Source organism: Aphelocoma coerulescens, chromosome 12 (genome assembly GCF_041296385.1).
Source record: "Aphelocoma coerulescens isolate FSJ_1873_10779 chromosome 12, UR_Acoe_1.0, whole genome shotgun sequence".
Lineage (NCBI taxonomy): Eukaryota > Metazoa > Chordata > Aves > Passeriformes > Corvidae > Aphelocoma > Aphelocoma coerulescens.
Window position 1 is genome coordinate 15966789 of NC_091026.1, and position 21520 is coordinate 15988308.

General features: G+C 43.8%; 1 protein-coding gene across 4 annotated transcripts in view; it reads left to right on the forward strand.

Moving 5' to 3' along the window:
* LOC138117311 (monocarboxylate transporter 2-like) overlaps positions 1-16253 on the forward strand; it is a 35145-nt gene extending 18892 nt beyond the window's left edge. For all 4 annotated transcript variants that reach the window (XM_069027452.1, XM_069027450.1, XM_069027451.1 and 1 more), the window contains 3 exons: positions 5000-5143; positions 11000-11875; positions 14325-16253. In XM_069027452.1, coding sequence (XP_068883553.1) covers positions 5000-5143; positions 11000-11875; positions 14325-14617 — 1313 coding nt within the window. In that variant the 3' untranslated portion in view covers positions 14618-16253. The remainder of the gene's footprint in view (positions 1-4999; positions 5144-10999; positions 11876-14324) is intronic.
* Positions 16254-21520: the final 5267 nt, after the last annotated feature.

Genomic DNA, 21520 nt, shown 5'->3' on the forward strand with positions numbered 1-21520 from the left:
ATTTCTTGTTATATGCCAGCTCTGCAATATGATCCTCTCTGGATCATAGTTCAGTGACTGAAAAAGAATGAATGACAAGGTGGCCTGGCTTTGTGGAGGAGAAGAGAGAAGAGTCCAGGGTATTTTGGCTTTTCTTTATGGTTTTACAGTCTCCTCTTCAGAGTCCTTTTCACTTCTGCAAACACAAAACTCAAGGTGAAAAGTAATTGGACAAGCTAACAAATGAGTTCAGGCTTGCTGCATTCCCCACTGGCGAGTCTCTGTTTCTCTTGCCACCAAGAGCAGCCTCTTTGACATGGCCTTTCATGTACCAACTAACAAAGAATGGAAATCTGCCACAGGTATGAGAAAAGAGAGGCTTTAAACAGGACAGGCACTAAACCAGCATGATTTATATGGGCTGAGTATAGTGCTTTACATTTCATCAGTCTTCCAGGGGCTGCATGATCCCAGCTGCATCTTTTGGGGATATTTGGTGTGAACTGTTGCTTTCCAGGCTGCAGAGTTTTACTGCGGGCAGAAGCAGAAGCCTCATGGTGTGCACCCTACTCTGCAAGGGCTTGGGGTGTAAAGTGAAGCACTTCTGAGTGGACGTTCCTTGCTCTTACCACAGGCTGATGGAGACACTGGAGAGCGTGTCCGTGTGAGCTAGGGGAGGTGCAGAGCCACAGGCAGAGCTCTGAGTGAAGCCAGCAGCAGGACGAGGCTCAGTGTCCCCACTGTGTCCTCTCTGTCCTGTGTCGTCCCCCTGCAATGGATGATAAAAGATGGCCATGGCTGGAAGTTCATCAGAGGGGAGGAAGTCACTGGGTCATGGAAGGGGCTGCCATGTCTCCTGAGGCTGGGTGGGTGGGAATGCCATCCCTTCCTGCACTGACACACCACCCGAATGTCAGCACTCTTGTCATTGGAATGTATTGCACCCCTTGGGTGCAAGGGGTTAATTAAATGACACTTCCAATTTCACCATTAGGAGTTGCATTGCTGTCATGGTAGTGGGGCTGTGGGGACAGCCCTGGCTGCTCCTCTTCCTGAGAAGCCTCAGTGCATTGGGGACGTTCTTGGCAGCTGGGATGGCTTTTGCTCCTTGCTCTGACTTTTCAGGGACTTGCACAGCATTTGTGTGGCTGCTCCTGCAAGGTCAAGCCTGGAAAATGGGAGCTTTCTGAGAGCTTTGCCAGCTGTTTCTCTTGCCCTGTTCTCACCTGACGCTGTAAATTAAGAAGCAAAAATCACCCTGACTCGTGTTAGCTTCTCCCACTGCAGGCTTGCAGGAGGGAACAATGACTTCATTTGGATGCCAGGACAGGGAGCCTGTGGTTCCTGCACATTTGACCAGGCAGGTATTAGCAACTAAAGGTACCTTGGGATCTAAGCTGCACGCGCTGGTACCGTAAATGGTTTCTCTGTGGTAATATACAATATCTTTATTCTTTCCATGCCAGCTGAGTAACTGGTAAATGACAGGTCCTGCTTTTCAATTCCACTGTGCTGCCATGGCCTGTCACGCTTTTAATTTGTGCCATAGCTGCAAGCATAGCAGTAATTGTGTTTCCCATTTCCCACACCTGCAGTGCTGGCTTTGTGTTCCCTCTTCTTCAGTCCTCTGCCCCGACTTGAGCTGTTTAATGTTTTCTGAAGCTCCCCACAATGCTGCTGTTAAACTTATCTAATGTTTGATGTCTAATCCACTTCCCCCCCAAGAAATACACTGCGGGTGGCATGGGGCAGAGCAGGGCAGGAGGGTGCACTCAGATCTGCTGGGTGTGATGCTGATCGCTGCAGACACCTGGGCAGGGTGAAGAGGTCCGTGTGTGTACGCTGTCACCTGCCCAGGCTGGCAGGGTTGGGAGCTGAAGTGTGCACAGCTCCCAAATGTGACAGATTGCGTGTGCCACTTTCTGCCCAGAGATGGGACAGGTTTTGAAAGGCTCTGCTAAAGCCTGTGGATGTTTCTGTAGGCCCAAATGACTTAAGTGGAAGTAAATTTGGGGATGTGATTTTGCATTTGCTTCAATGCATTTGAAAGGTCTGCTCAGGACTGTTACAAACTCTTCAGCCTTTGAGCAACAACTCAGGGAAGTTTGATTTCCCAACTGTTTGAGGCTTTGGGTTGGATTTTTTGGTGTCTAATGTAAGTCTAGCTTTTCCTGCTAGGTCTAGCTTTTCCCTGCTTTTTCTGCAGGTTGAGTGCTCCTCATGGCTTTCATTGTGGATTATCTGTGGTTGAGAAGGTTTAGTCCAGATGTTCTGCTCCTGTTTTCTCCTCTAACTGGATGCACTCAGTATCTGAGAGGTCTCTGATCCCCAGTGCTGTGTGGGTGAGGCTGGTAGGGAGATCAAGTGCTGTCAATCACAGGCATGTGCTGTGATCCTGTAGGCTGTGGCTCTTCACCGAAGCAGGCTCACAGGGCCTGGACACTTTCAGGCTGTGAAGGAGAAAGGCTTCTGTGGATCTGAATTTTGTCACAGTTCCCTGTGAGCTCAGCCCAGCCCAGGCAGGTGACATCTTTGAGAGCACAGCTCTCCCACCTGGACAGGCAAACATGGGACTTTTGTAAAACTGATTGTTCTGGTTACAGCAGATGAAGGTTGTTTGCTGAAGGTCATGCAGACCTGCTGTAAAACATTGCTGAGAGATCACACATGACAAGAACAGGGAGCAACTCATGGCTTAATAAGTGATTTCTGGAAAGCTGGGATGTAGCTGAGGACACAGCACACTCATGGAGTGTCCCCAGGGACACAGAAAGGCTGTTCTCATTTGTAAAGCCAGTAGTTGGGATACAAACATTTATTTTCCTCTTCTTTAGCCTCTACCCTGGCTGTCCCCACAGCTGGGCAGAATGTGTCCTACCCTTAGCCCCTTCCAGTTTATTATCTGCTGTCATGGTCCACACACATCCTTCCTGATGGCTGAAGCCAACCATTTATGGACTGATGGGAGAGGGACTTTAATCCTTATTTCCTTTCTCCCAAGCTGGATGCTGCAAGAGTGGGACATATGTGAGCAGTTCTGTTTTTTCTCTCATGGGCTTCTCTCCATGGTAGCTGTCCCAGATCAGAGCAGGAGAGAAGCCTTAGCAGGAATATTGCAGGCTTTAAATGCTTTGCTCCATGGTACAGCATCCTATAGGGTGAAAGCCCTCTGCCAGTGGGTGAAGGTAATTGAAACCACATTTTCTTAGTTGAGTAATTAGATTGATTCTGCAGAAATGCGGACATGTGGAAAATTGAAAAATGGAAGAGTTGCATACCCTTAGGCTGCAGATGAATATGTTGGTGCCTTTCTGAGGAACACTGGCTCGATCTATTGAATTACAGGACGTGCTGAGACCAGCCCAAGCACGATGCAAGTTTAGGCGCTGACTGGGGGAAACTCAGACAGAAGGGGGTCTCTTTCTCACTGTGCTGGTCTGAAATATGTATCTCTTTCCCCTCATTGAATTCTGTAGTGTGCTGTGCAGCAAAAGGATGCAGGTGTGTGAATCGAGTTACAAGATTAGCAGAAAAACTCTCCACATAATTACACACAGAGAAATTTTAATTGAATGGTGCATTTGATGGGACCAGATCACAGATCACACAGTTACAGGGATGTTGTTGAGACTGTGTTTGTGTGCATTTAATTTATAAGTGTTTTGACTTGCTTGATGTAGAGACATCTAGTGGAAAGTATTTCTATGGGCGAATGAAGCCAGATTAAACCAGCCATACCCACTGTTTTCTATTCTTGCACAATAGAACAGCTGAGAACTTGTTCAGATGCTGTCAGCCATGCTGAGGGAGTGTTGGGGTTTCTGGGTTTCGTTCCTGTGATCAGGAGTGCTGTGGTTTGCAGGGTCTGGAGAGAGCTCTGGAGCTATTTCTGGCTGAGATTATTTAAGCAAAGGTAAATATCCTGCCATGGCTCTGTGGTAAGGTGGGTCCCACAGCCCAACTCTTCAGAGATGCCTGTGAGTTTAAAATACCTGTTTCCAGTATTGTGTGTGTGGCTGGTGTGGGAAGGGGCAGGAATGAAGGCAAACAGGCTCACTGGGCTCTGAAATGCCATTACTGTATGATGAGTAGCACCACAAATAGCCAGGTAAGTTCAGATATTAAATCTGCCTGTATTCCCCTTCCTCATTTCCAGTATCACTTTTGAAGCATTTTAATTCAGGATTTTTGAGTAATACAGAATCTTTTCCTTACATCTCACAGCTTGGACTTCTGGACTGCTCTTTCCTGTTCAGTTTGCCTTCTCTATTTGTGGCTTCTCAGTCTGCTCTGATTTCAGAGCTGGCTTTTCTTTGAGCAGGAGGTTGGTCCTGAGGTACTATCAAAGTCCCTCCAAAATATATCATACTGTGATTCTGATTTTTACTGGTCTCACTTCCTCAAATTTCAATTCTTTGTTTCAGTGTGCACAGGTTTTGTCAAGCCATTTCCCTCTTTCATAATTTTGCACTTTCTTGAACCTTCTCTTTACATATATGCAAGTCCAAACTGGTTCTTTTGAGCTCTGGCTAATCCATCATCCCAAACCTTTTCTACCTACATGGACTGCTATTAAGATTTAATTAACAACTGTTCTGTGAAGCTTCAGTTCTGGTCAGCAGTATTGGAATTGCATTAAATAGAGGCATTAAAAATGCAACAGCATTGGTGATATCAGCCTTGCAATATGAACCCCTGCTTTGTGTGTGTAGTTTAACATCATCATAAATCAAGAAGCTCCTATGCTGGGGTCCTGTGTTCACATGATTTGTTATTGCTGTTTGCCTTCTCTGGTGACACTTGAAAGTCCTGGGGGCAGGAGCTGTCACCTGTGGCATTGGACATGCTGCCATCTCCATGTGGTTCATCTCTGCTTTCGCATTTTCTTCCTGAACTCACCCTAGAAGCTGTCAGCAGCACTCAGGGCCATTGATATTGCAGAGTTTTACCTGCTTTGTGTCAAACATGCCCTTCTGTCAGAAGATACGACCTCAAGGTCCCTTCTGCCCTCTTTCCCCAGGTCCCATCAGCAGCATTTTAGTGAACCGCTATGGCAGCCGCCCCGTGGTCATGTTCGGGGGCCTCTTGTGTGGTGTGGGGATGATCTCAGCCGCCTTCTGCACCAGCATCCTGCAGCTCTACATCTGCGTGGGCTTCATCACAGGTGAGAACAAAGCATCTCCTTCCCCTCCACACGTGAGGCTCCCTCCTGATGGCTTGGGATTTCCACACCTGGGCGATGTGAGGACCAACACAAACACAGTGGGAAGCTGGTGAGATAAAAAGCTCGTGAGATAAAAATCTGGTGAGGTAAAAAGCTGGTGGGACAAGGGCCCTCCTTATCAATGCTCCAGATGAATTTTAGCAAAGAGCACATTCCCTGCTCGGCGCCATGTTCCTGCCTGGACATCTTGTGTGGGATCCAGGCAGGGCTGTACTCTCTGCAGCTGAGTGCTGTGGGCCAGGGTGCTGGGGACAATGGGGTGTCCCCCTGGTGACCATCAGTGCCCTCAGCTCCCCCTGCAGCAAACCCAGGTTGACGGTGCTCTGCCCTGGGCAAGGCATGTCCTTCTGGATACAAGTGTGGCTATAAAGAAAGCACCCATGTTCCTATTTTACTGTGTGTTATCTTTCCTCTGTGAGATACATGAAATGAGATTTCAGGGGTTTGCTTTAGTTTACTTGCCCTTTGCCAGCTTGTAAGGTGAGGAGGTCCTTTATGTGAAGGTAAGAACTGCTGGAGTAGTCTGAAAATAGGCAACAATCTCCCTGTTGTGAAAAAACTGACTGTATTTCCTTCTTGAAGTTCCAGTTTGAATTGCCTGTATTGAAATATGAAATTCTATATTGGAAATTCAAATGGGATAAGGCATAGGCTCAGTCCAGTGTCTTTAAAGCCTGCAGGTGCCAGGTTATTGCTTTTAGAGGTAGATGGATTAGAGCTCTCCACCTGTGTGACTATAGATGCTTAATTGTAAGTATTTTTGTTTTATTATTTTGGATAAAGTTCAGTGAAAGTTTCTTCCAGTGCAGCTAGGACATCTGCTTGAAAACATGACACAATGAGTTCAAAATTGGCTTTTGAGGTTGCCAGGTGTATAGTTTAATGAATGTTCCCAATCTCTCCTCAGATGCATTAAGTGTTGCTGCTTTCTGAATGTAAAAATGTGAGCTCAACATTTAAAATCAATAAAACCAGCCACTAGCAAGTAAATTGGGAGAGAAAGTTTGTCACCCTGTTCTTCTATATCAATATTACTTTATTAAATCTGTACAGTAGTGAATAAATCCCTGTGTAGGACTCCCTCTCTTAAACCTTACTCTTCCTAAGGACTGTCACTGTAATTAAATGAAGCTGTGTTATTATTCGATGGGTAAATCTTGCAGATTCCTTGAAAGAGACTCCAGAAACAAAGTAATGGGAAATAAAAATAACCAATGTCTCCCAATATTTATTAATGGATGAGCTTGCATCATTTTCTGCTAAACAAATAGGAAGGCAAGGGGGAAGTGACAGGACAAGGGGGAATGACTTTAAACTGACAGAGGGCAGTTTAGGTTAGATACTAGGAAAAAATTCTTTATTGTGAGGGCGGTGAGGCCCTGGGACAGTTTGCAGAGAGAGAAGCTGTAGCTTCCCCATCCCTGGAAGTGTCCAAAGCCAGGTTGGACGGGGCTTGGAGCAACCTGGTCTAGTGGAAGGTGTCCCTGCCCATGGCAAGGCAGTTGGAATGGGATGGGTTTTAAGGTCCCTTCCAACCCAAGCCATTCTTTCATTCTAAGTTGACTAATGTTGAATTAGCACATGGAAACCATAAGTCCTTTGCAAAAAATATTCCATGCATTTTGGTGAGCAGAAGGACTCAGGCAAGAAACGGCTGTAGAAAGGCACCAGCTTCTCTGTTCTAAAGCACTTGGCTAAAAACCTGACAGGAGGGAATTCTGTGCATAACCCCAATGGACCTAGGATTGATAAAGACCTTGCTCTTGCTTGCCCCTGAATGTGTTTGCAAGTCTGGTCCATCACCCACTGCAGAGAGCTGATAGTGTGGGCAGTGCTCAGTGCACACAGGTGACCCTCATGCCAGCCCCGAGGTACAGGGCTAAAACTCCCACATTTCTCTCTCTGCAATGCTGTGTTGTTTCCTCTGAGCAGAGGACATCTTTTGTTGTGTGCATCTCTTCCTCCTGCTTGCTGAACAAGGGCAGCTGTTTGGATGAGGTGTTGGCTGATAACCCATCATCTCCAGGCACAGGGTGTGTGCTGGGCAAGGAATATTAACTTGACAGAGAAGAGAAGATGCTTGTAAGCCTGCTAACATGCTTGATGTCTCTAATTAAGCTTGAAGTATTTTTGCTGGTCAGGCCTAACACGGAACCCTTCAAGGGCAATTACGACGCCGCGGCTGCGGCAGCGCTGCTGCATGAGGAGAGAGGCTTTTGTAAAGGGCATTTGCAGCAACTGTAAAGCAACCTGTGAACATCACACTCTTTCTAGCCTCCTTCCTACTAGCCTGGAAAGAAAACAGACTGATGTAAAAGTCTGTGTTCATGTAAATCACAAGGATGGAGGTAAAAACAAGGTCTTGGTACGAGGAGGTGTCTGCTACAGTCCTGTGCCTTTGGCATATTAATAGAAATCTCTTCAGAGGAGCAGAGCAGGAAGTATCTGTTTGCAGTGGAGGGATTAGATGTGGTAATCTCAGTTCCTGACTTGATTATGCCTGTTTCCATTTGCATGCAGAGCAGGAACCAGGCTCTGCTGGTGGAGGCAGCTCTGTCCTTGATGGCACTCCAGGCTGCACAAGGCACCTTGCATGCACTGGAAACCCCACAGCCTCTTCCCATTTGTTTCCCTACAGTGCTTAGAAAAAGAAATGGGGTTTCCAAGCTGTCTACCTGGACAGATGCCAGCCTGAATGCATTAAATAGGTGTTTCAACATGCAACCTCTTCTGAAGTCTGAGGTAGAAACAGCAAATTCCAAAGCAAATTGCAAGGTTGTAATGACTGGCCAGAGTTTAGTTCAATCTGCACCAATTAGACTGCCATGAAATAAAATGGGATCTTAGGTGAGGCATATGGACTAATGAGAGTAGAGTCTTTGCCATGGCTGTAAATGTTGAGCACTGAAATACCTGGTCAGATTGTTCCTTACTAATAAAGTAAAAACAAGATCAATAACTACACAGCTGAGTCCTGTAGCACCACTTATTTCCTCCTAATATGAGTGAGATGTATTTAATACAGGAAAGGACACTCCCTCTGGCACAGGTTTGCTTCTGTTCTTGCAACACCACTGACAGACCTCTCTGTCGTATCCCTGGGGAGAAAATGTGGTTATTGAGTAACAATTCCAGCTATGGAAAAGCTGCTGTAGTTTCTGAAAACTGCAATAAAATGGACGTAAATATTTCCTACTAAATTCAGCCAAAAGCTTAAAGTAAATTGAAATTCCAGTTATTCAATTTGAAACTCTCCAAATTTAATTAATGGGAAGAGCATGAGGTAATATTAAATTAGATTTGTCTGACTGGCAAATTAATGTTCACATAATAAAAAATTTGAGTCGATTATTGTTTAAGTGGGTAGCTGGCATCCAGTCTGATTTTCCTCCTTTGGAAGACATGTGGTGTGTTCCTACCAAAAATGACTCTGTAGAAATGATGGTTCAATTTCTGCCCTTAGTGACCAGCCTGGGAAGTGGGGAGTTAATGCAAACTCTCACCTGCTGTGCTGCATCTTCTCAGGTGAAAGAAGATGCATTTCTTTATTTCAGCACTGTCCAAGGGTGTTCTTTAACCAGGGCTGTGGTTTTCCTCTGTGGTTCCCAGGTCACCCTGAATTTGGCCTTAAATGCATTATAAGCAGGCTGCACTTCCCAAAGATGTGCCCTGCCCAATATATGGACTATCTAAAAAAGTTCATGCTGAGAATGTTTTGTATCCAGATTTATTTTAATATGTTGCCATTTCAATTTATTTTTAATGTTGTAAACTTCAAAGTAATTAAAAAAATAAATTTAGACTTGGCAAAAATCATAATTTTGTAAACCCATTTAAAATGAAGCTATCCAGCATCAGCTGGATCCTGCTGCATCAGTTGGATTCTACTCTATCAGTGACTAATGATAGTGCTCCTTAATTAATTTTGAGGACCTTGACCTTTGTAAATTCTCTTCTGTAAAGCAATATGCCTAATTATGTACTGCACAGTTAAACAAACTAATTATATCGACTAATGAACAAGAAAAAATCTGCATGACCCTATTTTCAGGATTCATGTTCTCTAATATAATCACTTCAAGGATTACATTTCTGCTTTGTTCTAATGTGGCTCATTCTTTCCTGGATGATGGAGTGGAAAATATGTGGCATGACTTTTAAATGCCATTTTGATGGAGTTCTGAAAAATTAACTTTTTGTGAAAATACTGCATGTCAAAGAAATGCTTGAAAATATTATTGATGTTTGATTATTGATTGTTGATGTTGAGCATCAGGAAGAATTGTTGGACATCAGGAAGAAATTTTTCACTGAAAAGGTGGTTAAACATTGAAATGGGCTGCCCAGGGAGGTGGTGGATTCACCATCCTTGGAAGTGTTCAAGAAAAAACTAGATGTGGCACTCAGTGTTCTGGTCTAGTTGATAAGGTGATGCTTGATCAAAGGTCGGACTCTGTGGTCTTAGGGGTCTTTGCCAGCTTTACTGATTCTGTGATTCCATGGTTCTATATGGCAGTGCTCTCAAACATAGAAAATTGAGACCATCACAGCATTTGGTATTTCTGCCTTCAGATTCCACCCGTGCAGGAGAAGGTGGAATTGAATTAGCCAACTGAATTGGCAATACAGATTTAAAATGGCGTTTATATATCTAAATGCAATAAAAATAAATTCTAATTAAAAGAAACACTCTAGGGTCCTGTGTAATTAGCATCCTCAGTAGCAGTTTTGCTGTGTACTTGCAGACCTCTTAATCTTTTGCATCAGACCTGAATTGCTCACAGCACCAAATCAGTCATGGCTGAGGAGGGTGATGTTATTTTCTGTGCAGGTCTGGCTGCCCGGCAGCAGAGTTGGGTGCCCATGGAAGGGAAGGCCAGCCCTTGATGGATGTACTTTGTTGGTTGGCACTGGCCAAGCAAAACAACCTTCCTCAAACTGGGAGTTGCCATTTTTTAAAAATAGAACCATCCTCTCCCCCAGCAAGGCTGCTGCATCTGGACAGAACCCACCAGCATTCCATAAGGGAATAGTTTGTGTTCACTCTGAAGCAAACTCTTGGTGCTAGCTTTGCCACCCAAGAGATTTGCAGTGCAAAAGGAAGGGGCATTCTCTGACTGACTGTTTCTGGGGTCTGGTTACCCAAATGTGACAGCCAGAACTCAGAGACACCCTGAACGATGTTGCGGTGGCCAAGTCCACTTTACACCCCCCAAGTTACCCTATAAGTGATCTCTCCCTACAACACTGTGCTAGAAAGTTCTCCCTTTGTCTGGATCCTGCTGGTCACTGGCCCTCTCTCCCTCCCACCCCTTTTCCCATGGCCCCTGTTCTGTCACTCAGCCTTGCCTCTGCCCCCGAGCCCTCAGACCATTGGTTTTGGATGCTCTGCCCGCCTTTGGGTGCTTTTGGTTTTGTGTTTTTCTTGCCTCTGTTCCCATTGGGGTGTTGCCATTAAACACCTGGGAAGCGCATGCAGAGAGCTGCTCTCGCCTCTGTGTCTCCGGTTCGTGCCCAGACTGTGGCTGTGAGCGGCTGTTCGTGACCACCTGCGAGGGTGAGATGGGCGCACGCGTGGGTGCCGGGAGAGCGCCGCCTCAGCGGCCCACGAGGGACCCAGCAGGGACAAACGCGGCACCGATGCACCGCAGCCCGCATTCAGTAGAGCAACATTTGTATCCAGATTATTGCATTGAAGAGCCACCAGTGAACCAATTGACTGTGAATTTCCTTAAACAATGAGCTGAGGAGATAATGGGTGTCTAATCTTCCTTTGTTTATCTGACCTTTTCCCAGGGTTTGGCCTTGCTCTCAACCTTCAGCCATCAGTGATAATCGTAGGGAAATACTTCTTGAAGAGAAGACCCATTGCGAATGGCCTTGCTATGGCAGGGAGCCCTGTGATGCTTTGCACCCTGGCACCTTTAAACCAATTCCTTTTTGACAATTTTGGCTGGAGGGGCAGCTTTTTAATTCTTGGGGCAATTTTATTAAATTGCTGTGTGGCAGGAGCTCTCTTCAGACCCATCGGGGCAGGTACAGCACTGGTCAAAACCCAGGTGACTGAGGAAGGGAAAGGTGCTCTGAAAGGAAAGATCACTCAAGATGGCAAGGAAATGAGTAGAGCCCTGAACGTCCCCATGGAGAACAAAACAGAAGATGAAGGAGAAAAGGACTGCTTTGAAAAAGTCAATCAGTACCTTGATTTTTCCCTCTTTAAACACAGAGGGTTCTTGATTTACCTGATCGGAAATGTGCTCATGTTCCTGGGATTCTTTGCCCCCATCGTTTTCCTGGCACCCTATGCAAAGCACACTGGCATCGATGAATATTCAGCCGCTTTCCTCCTTTCCATCCTTGCTATTGTGGATATGGTTGCTCGCCCCGCCACCGGCATCGTTGCAAACAGCAAGTGGGTGAGGCCACGGATTCAGTACTTCTTCAGCTTCGCCATTGCTTTCAACGGTGCCTGCCACCTCCTGTGCCCGCTGGCCTCCAGCTACACAGGGCTCATGGTGTACTCCAGCTTCTTTGGCTTGGCCTTTGGCATGGTGTGTGCCATGCTCTTTGAGACGCTGATGGACCTGGTGGGAGCTGCCCGGTTCACGAGTGCTGTCGGCCTCGTCACCATCGCCGAGTGCTGCACGATACTGCTGGGACCACCTATTGGAGGTGAGTGTGTTTTCCTCCTCTGCTGCCACTGTGTCGTCACTTGGATTTAGACTTTTGCAAGCACAGTTTGCAGGAAATTATTCTAAATGTGTTTTCTCTGCCTCCCAATCATTATTTTTCCACTAGTGACTGGACAGGAAAGGATGTCCTTGATGTCTTCTCCAGCATTTCCTCTTTCCTCCTTTCTGTGTAGTCCTGTAGTTGAAGTCAGTCTTGGAGGGTCATCTTTTAATCCTGGATCCCTTCAAACACTTGAACTAAACTTGCAGAGGGGGACTTCCTACAACACCAAGAACCTTGCACTTCAGACAACTCCTCCTGGAGATTCCTCCTTTTGCAAAAGGCTGGAGTCCACCACAATTTAAGTAAAACACAGCAGTTCTATGAAAGCCTCTTGTTGACTCAAACCTTGCTGTTTGTCTCTAAGGCTCTGAGTACACCATTTAGGAATTTCAGTCATCTTAGTGCAGCTGAAAAATTTAAGTCTGTTCTAAAAATAATTTAAGAAAGATTTATTTTGGATGGCATGGTTTGAAATATCAAAAGGCAGAGCCCACAAAGGTCCATGTGGACAATATTGAATCTCCAGGAGGACTTTCAGTCATCTAAAGATAAGTAAGGGCAGTGATCTCCTCTGATTTAACAGCCTTAGTATTCCCTCTATAGCATGTGCTCCTTTTGCAGTTTGAACCCTTTTCCTGGATTCAAAACTGGGATCTGGCTAATGCTCCATATGACACATCCTGCAGAGCTGTTTAATTCTTCATATTACTATGTAGCTCATACAGTGTGACAGAAGCAGCTGTACCCTCTTGCTGTCTTAGAGATTCATTATTTAATTAATGACAAACAAAAGAAAATACAGTTTTAAAATGACCATTTTCTGAATTATATAATTTTCTGTGTGGGAGATTAAGTTAATGACCAGAGATTGCTAATGAGGCTAAAACAGTTCTGTGTAATAATCAGTAATATTAGTTTTGTAGGGTTTCCCCACCACTTTAATAAGCAGGAAATTTATTGGTTCTTTGGCATTTTAATAACCTACTGCAGGGTTCTGCTTTAATGAACTAAGTAAATTGTTCCCAGTGTGTTTTATGACTTTATCTTATTCTCAAAGGAAAAGAGGCAAGACTATCCTACTGTTGAATTTTCCAATACTCTACTCATTAAAACTCTCATTGCAAACTATTTAGGAGACCTCTAGGTCATCCTGATGAGCAGAAAAGGAAAAATTGTTGCAATTAGCATTTGGTTGATGTTTCACCAGTAGCATGAAAAACACAGCACATTGAAAATGGTGTACCAAGTCAGCTAGGGATGATTCAGGAAAAAACACTGTCCAAAACCAGTTAAAAATTATTATTTTTGTGATCAGGAGATCCATTTGGTGACCATAAAAACCCTTGTTAGTGCAATGCAGTGGGATAATTAATCATCAGCTTTTCAACATTAAGGGGCAATCAGGAAGTAATTAAAGGTCCCTCTTTTTGAGGAGGAGAACATATTCCAAAAAGTCAGAGAGCTAATGGATGATGGGCCAGTTTCAGGGAAGATTGTCTGTACTGTGAAGGCCAGGTTAGGAGTGGGTCTTACTTTAATTAGGATTTGGAATGTTAAGAATGGTCTGTGTTGCCCAGTAAATGGGAATTAATGCTCAGGATCATAATCCCAATAAGATTTGCATTACATTTTGACATAATGGAGAATGGTGACATTTCAATTAAGCCATCTCCCTTCAATTACTCTGTAACTCCGTAGCAGAGGCATTAACCTTTGAGAGGAACCTGTCACATTTGTCTTGGCATTGAAATTATCTGACATTGACAGCATCATCTTTGCTTTCCCTGGAACTAATGTTTTCCAGTTTCACGCTGTGCCCTTTCCACTTAAGATCATGAGTGCAAATGCAGAAAGGGCAGCTGTGACCAAAAGCTGGGTTCCCTCTAATGCTGGTGAGTGACCCATGGTGGAAAAAATCAGAGGGTCTCTGCCAAGAACCTGAGACAAGACCCAGTGGGCAGGTGCCTTTTCATGAAAGTCTTCCCAAAAGACTTCCCACTATTTGACTGCCAAGCCAAATGGACTTCCTTGTAGTTGATCACTGGAGTCAGTGGAAAGGCTGCCTGCAGGCTCTGTGATCAGAGGAATAGTTCAGCATGGAAAACACAGGTGTGCTGGAAAAGTCCAGACTTAGCAGTGTAGGTTCTGTCCCCTTCTACTGAACTGTGCAAATTATCATTACCTGTACCAATGCCAACTACCCACAGGCTGTATACTGCAACACATGTTCAGTATTTGCAGGCCCAGGGTGTTTGTGGAAGAGATCAGAAGTTCAGAGAATGTCTTATCCTAAAGCCACAAGGGTATTTATATATAGGATCTAAAAACACGATATCCTTGCCTTTATCTCTAAATTTCCTTTTTTTTAAATATATATATTTTACAGGAATTCTTATTGATACCTTTGGGGACTATAAATATATGTTCATTAAATGTGGAGCTGTGATGGTCCTGGCAGGAACATTTCTGTTCATCATGAATTATTATAATTATCGTATGCTTGCCAAGGAGGAGAAGGAAAGAAAGACAAAAGAAGAGGATCCTAAATCTGTAAGGACAGAAAATGAAGGCAGAAAAAACTGGAGCAAAGACTCCACACAGGAGGAGCCTGAGCTGGAACCTTTGAGTGAAGAGGGAGAAGAAGTAAAGAAGGAAATGAATGGCACAAAGGAAGTTTAAACCTGTTCTCATGGGCTAAATGGGAAATGACTTCTGGGTTGCTCAAGTGAGTGCCAGCTGTGAAATCACACTAGGTTTTTAAATTTTACTCTATTCTCTGTCATGTGCATCCTCTTCTTTGTTGTAGGAGAAGACTAGAACAGAAACAAGTCCTGGTTCTTATAAACTGCTGGGACACTGCAGTATCCACTTGCACAGCAAAGTTCCTGCAAGATTTTCCTTTAGATATTTCCCATTTCCCAGAGAAAAGGGAAAGGTGATTTTGTGCAGGCAGCCAGCACAAGGACAACATGATACAGGAATCCTTCTTCAGGTGCTTTGTGTGCACGGGGCAGAAATTTAGTCTTAAACTTAACTGTTGATCTACATTCCAACAGTGCAAATTTAAATTTTCCTTAGGAGGTTACAAAGTCCTTATCCAATTTCTGAGTCATTTCTAGTGAGCTTTTTCTTTACAACACCCTGGTGAGACAGTAAGTGTTGCCACTATTAATTAATTGTACAAGTGAAGAACTGAAGCACAGAGGAGCTTTGGGCGTCAGTGAACAAAGCTTAGGTGTGGCAGAACTGAAATGGAATCCACTGCCCTGAGTTAGATGCCTGAAAGCCCTGCTGAGCACAGGTATCCCCTTCCTAGAAAATAGGGAATACCATGGATAGCAGTGCATTAAACCACAGCCCACTCTGCAGCGCAGTTTGCTCACTGTGTGCCTCATACTACTCAGGATTAGTGATTTTCAACACTGTCTCAGAGCTGGGACCTTGTGCTATATTTTTTTAACCTGCTTAACTTGCATCCATCCTGGAGGGAATCCAAACCCAGCTGCTTCCCCCTTGTTTGGGCTGGAGTAGGCACCTCCCTGGTGCTGGCACTGCAATACCTGCTGGCCTCATGCTGTCCTGTTGCATTAAGTAAAGTTTGCCCAGGTCAGTGATGGAGGTGAGAGCACTTAGGAGGCTCTCATCCTGTGCTGATAACTTTGAGCTGGGAAGATCTGCACTCTGATGTATTTTATACCAAGCAGCTGTTGCCCAAGAGCCATGGATGCTGAGCATGACATCATGCAGTTGAACCATCAAACTTTTGAGGAATTTCATTGATTTGATTAGATGAAAACAAGGACTTTTCAGGCAGATCACCCAAATCCAAATATAAAACTAGTCCAAAGGTTAGTTCTCCTTTTTCTTTGCTTCAACATTACTCATATGTGATCAGATAATTTTTTTTTCATGGTTTTGTCTTTGAAGAACTGTATTTTCTTGTCACTTGTGTACACAATATGAAGAAAGGCTTGTAAAAATACTTCCATAATACACTGTACTATTAAAATTAAATCATTCATATCTTCTTGTACAAAACCTTTTCTGTGAATTTTTTTATTTCTTTGAATAGTGGTCTTTGACTTCAGTAGGACTTAAATTTTAGCCTAATGTTGTAACTTCTATTTTATCTGAAAAATCCAAAATCTATATGAAATAATTAGGCTTTCAGTGCTTGTTTTTAATATCCTTTATTTCTGTCAAATATCTATGTCTTATTTCATTAAAAAAGGCATTAATAGAAGGTCATGAATATTTTCCAATATGCCTTCTGGAAGCTGTCATATACTTAATAAAACTATTTTAAAAAATTAAATGAGTTAACATTTGCCTGTGTGTGTCATGCAGCCTTTTGATTCAGTAAGGAGTTTATCCTCAGAGAGTTTCCAGTCCTGGCTCCATGCACATGGTTGCACAACTCTTGGTCACAACCTCATGTTCTTGTTGATTTGGATTCTTTTGACATCCTCGGTGGCCTGGGCCAGCCTGACTCACACCTCCAGTTGTGTGGGCCCAGCAATCTAAAAGCAGTGCAGAATGACCTGGCAGGGACCTTACAAGATTATTTTCATACCTTTCCACCAGGTTGTATCAATTAATCCTCAGTGCAATGACCCAGATGCCCAGCTGTCCTTACAGCAGGAGCTGATACTCAGGCTCCTTGCCTCTCAGAAACCCCAAGCAAGCTTTTTAAGTCATAAAACTTTGTTAATACAGATAAAAATTTTAATAAAAAGTCATTCTGTTCAGCTGTCTGTGAAAATCCTCCTGAAAAGACGCCTTTGTTAAACTGCCCCCGAGGGCAAAAAATGTTTCATTGGATAAGTAGATCTTTAAAGCTTCAGAATTCTTCTAACATGAAGCAGCTACTTCATTTAACCTAATCACCCTCCTGTCAAAGAAACTTACACTGCCTTTGAGATTATGGCATTATTTCTGTCAGGTAGGAAGCTGACTATTTTAAGACAATTTTGGTGGTTATGGCCGGTTTTCAGTGGTGGGTGGCCTGACTCTTCCCTGTTACCTGTTCCTCCTGCCACCCTACACCCTGATCATGACATCCCACTAATCACTGCAGCAAAGCAATGCCAAATAACTCTGTACTTATAAGCCTGTGAGTAGACCTAGAAATGCTTCATTGACTCAAATCCCATGAATGCAACACCTTGCAGACTCAAGCTGTAATCCTTTCTTGGAAAGCTCTCAAAGTTTTCTAAGAACATTTTTAGTTATTAAAAAGGACTAGTGCAATATGAAATAACCATTACAAAAAGCTCTTGTGACGGAGTAGAAGCTGCCTGTGCATCTAATTTAGTGATTTGTGTGGCAGATTGAACACAATATTCATATTTGCTTAGGTTTGGAAAGCACCTGTGTAAACAAGTCAAGAGGTGTGAGTGTTGTGCCATAAATATGCGTACTAGGCACGTGGGGGATATTTGGGATATCAGATATGCTGGGATGATTGCAAACACTTTCTTTGGAGTGCAGTTACAAGACTTTTTTTTCATATTTCATTAACTTGTGACCTTATTACAAGCTATTGCCCATTGTTTCCAGGGCTGCTTGAACTTCATCAAGAACCTGATTTGGATGCTGAACCATCATTCCCAACAACCTCAAAAGAAGCCAACAGAGTGGTGTTCGATGGGGAGGTGTGACAAGTACCAAGGATTGGATTTAGATTTATCCCATGAGCTTGTTTTCTATTTACAGTTCCCCTTACTTTACCCTTCCCATATCTAGCTTTCCAAATTCAAAGGCACAGAGGTAGAATTCAAATATTTCACTACTTTGGTGTGGCAAAATTTGTACACCTCCCTTTTTAAAAGCATGTTAGAGCAGTGACTCTGCCACAATGGAGTGTCATGATACTTGAAGGGGACATTTTCTGCCATCACACCTTGGGCCAGGTGCTGCTTTGCCCCACACAAAAAACATCATTTAAATAGAAAGAATGAAGCATGTCTAGAAAGTGCAAAACACACAAGGAGACTTGAGAAGTCCAGAACCACGAATGAGTAGAGGCAACTTGGTAGTAACTGTGTTAAAAATTAGTAAGCAAGCAAACAAACAAATGAAGTGCCAACCTATATGTTTGAAATATGCAATCATTTTAGGTGACACAGGAGATTATTCAGAAGGACAGTTCCCATGGCAGCTGACACCAAATTTATTTGGCTGCGTTCAGAAAACACCTTGTAGACAATACAGGTGCATTCAGATTACATCTGGAAGGAATTTAAAAGATGACTGTCATGCCCTCTGCAGTGACAGTGACATTGTCTATAAAATAGTATTATTTAGACTTATCAGAGCTGTGTGAGGGCATTTTGATGAGTGACATTCATAACTGTCAGCAAAGCTTGCCACAATGGCAGTGCAGCTCAGAAACACAGATTTGATTTTCTGTCTGCTCTGACACTCACTGAAGTATTGCTGTGCTTTAGTTTGGGCTCGGAAAGAGGTTCATTTACATCCTGACACCAGAAAAATGAACATCCATGGGTAAATGGGATCTTCTCAAGAACCTGCTATCACCAGTAGCAGCATCACAAAATTCCCTTGGATACACTCTACAACCCTTTGTCCTGCAGAGCCCTGCACTGGTCAAGGTGTGACCCTGTGACAACATTTGTGCTGCACCTTCTGCAGAGGCTGAAGCTCCCCATGTTTACAGTGCAGGTGTCTAAAGGCTCAAACAAACCCAGTCCCACATGGCTTGAGATATCCAAGCCCTTAGCCCATCAATCAAACTGTTAGAGAGAATGTCTATATAAGGGGAAAATTATATGTGCCCTCCCTCTAAAAAGGCACAAATTTGGACAGTAGTTAAAAACTATCTATTTTTTTTAGTATTTGTTTGTTTATATGTTACTACTTTCTGAAATGTGCTCTACATGTCTTCAACTTTAGTATTACTGATGATTTTGGACTGCAAATGCTTCCTCTAATGACTTCCCTCTCCTCAGTCTTTTTAAACTCCCTTATTCAGCTGTACTAACTTTACACAGCACTTGGCTGTCATAACGTTCAGTTTTCATACTTTTTAACAGTATGTTGTCCCCCTATTCCAACATTTCTGAAGCACTACAAAGTCATTTAAGAGTTGTAGATCATATTTTAGTCAGCTCTTCAAGATGCAGTTTGCTGGACAGCCTAAGAAGCTTGTTACAGCACAAGTCAGACAGGGACAGCTTCAGAGGAGCAGCACCATGCAGGGACCATGCAACTCACGGAGAGTCTGGCATGGACACCCAGGTTTGTAGCCTCCAGATATAACAGTCCCTCCCAGTGTTCAAAAGACGCATTCACATTTTGATTTCTCTGATTTCACAGGTAAGTCAGTGACAGATACTTGGTGCCCAAGGCTGTCTGTGTCAGCTATAACAGAATCACACAATCACAGGATTGCTGAAATTGGAAAGGACCTCTGGAGATCATTAGGGCTGCAAAGCCTCTTCAGAAACTGCATGTCCAGCACCTCCTCTGCAAAGGCTTATTAATGTCACACCAGAAGCTTGCAGGTGGCAGAGTTTGTGCTTCCCAGCCCACACTGGGGAAAAGGCTGGAGGCAATCCCAACAGGCCAGCATAGAGTTCAAAGCCTTTTGGTGAACACAGGTCTGTGTTATGTCTCACCTATCAAGGCATACGTGCCCAGAAGCTTTTAGGAGGGTTAAGAAGGAAATAGATCTATTGCCAGTGTATCTTATGCTGGAAAGGACAGGGATGTCCCTCAATGCACACACAGGACAGAGTCCTGCACTTTGGCCTTAGGAGCCAAAGCCTGGATCTACTTCATACAGGGTATGACAGTCTAATGGTCTACACACCTCAGTTGGTACTGCCCACCATTACACCCTCATCATCTCTGAGTGGTCCAGCCCATGGTCCAACTCCCCAGCCCATAATTTTTCATTTTCCCCACCAGACTAAATCCATGGAAAGAGAGACACAGGGAAACATAGGCTTTCCATAGGCTCTCCAGAGTTTTTCAGACTTCTGGCTGCTGGGCGCAAAGGTATCCCACCAAAATGTGTCACAAGAAGAAATTCCCACCTCCTGTGGGAACACTGCTGTTTGGGATAGGCACCAAACAAGAATGTGCTTCTACACTTTCCTGGTCAAATCCATTGGCTTCCAAGAAGGGGAAGATATTCATCCACCAAAGATACCAGCTTCAAGGTCTAATCCTGGCACATCAGATTCCTTATGAATCCTGGATCCTGTTTGATGTGCAAATCAGATGAATGGGTACAATTGAAATGAAATAGGGACTTGCCTCCTGCTGCAAAGCCTGGCATTCCCTTCCTGGACAGATGAGATTCTTAAGTAGTTTTAATCAGTATGTAATCAGTCGCGACCATTAGTTATGCCTCTGATCACAAAGCACAACTCCAGAGAGAGATCCTTAGAATATCTAGGAAGTTCCATGCATTATTAAGTGAAAAAACCACAGACTCTACCTATCACCCATTAATACTATGTATAAGGAGTGCTTGTTGAGCAAACTTGCCAACTCTAATTATTCTCCCAGCAGACTGTGGAGGTTTTTTTGGCACTTCTACAAGTCTAATGGAAACCTCCACAGCCCTGTTCCTGCACAGGCAGCGTGGGGAGGGAAATCTCTGTGATGTGCTTCAGGCTTCTGAGATAGCCCTACCCTGTGTGCACGTGCATGCACCCACACCCAGCATTGCTCTGACAGATCGAAGGGAAAATCCTCCTGCTCAAGGCTGGGATGCAGGGGCTGCATTCCTCTGTGATGTCAGGATTGATGTGTTAAAAGATTGAGTCACTCAAATCTGGTGTCAGGAGGGATCCTCAAAGCATCTTTGGTGGTGCATCTTTGATCCCAGCCAGGTGCCAGTTGCAATGGGAAGGGAAAGGGGAGCTCTTTTCAGCACCACCCCACCTCCAGATCACAGCCAGGGACTGAGGAAGGAACACAGGTTGCTTTCCATGTCTGGGCTCCCCTTTCCACTCTTCCAGGCAGGACAAACTGTATAATAAAGTTTGTTCACAGCTCATGACCTGGGACATGATGTATGTTGATTCATATTTCTTATTTCTTTAGACTTTTTTTTTAAATCAAAAAATACTGTGAGTGCAGTGGCTAGAAATAAATTGAATTAACTTACTGAGTAGGTATTTGTCCTCTGACTTACCTGTTACAGATATCCTTCAAAATACAGTATTCTGTAGCACATTTCAGTATGAAACATGAGGGACAATGATATTACAATTTCAGCTTTCAGCCAGAGAAGATAGTAATTATACACCATATAAATAGAAGTGCAGTGAAGCTGCTTTGTAATTACAGTGTAACTGAGCTGTACCTCATTTACTTGCATTCTGAAGTGCATCTGGAGTTAGCAATTAGGGCCAGTACATGATTAAAAACCTACCTTCACCAATCCCAATATATATAACACTAGACTTACCTTCACATGTGTATTATTTTTCACTCATATCTGCTATGAACCTAGATATTTTCCAGGGATTAATGATAGGCTGTGAAAAGTTGATAGCCTGAAGTTCAGCAGAGAGCCATTAAACTGGTCTGGCCATTAATCCCTAG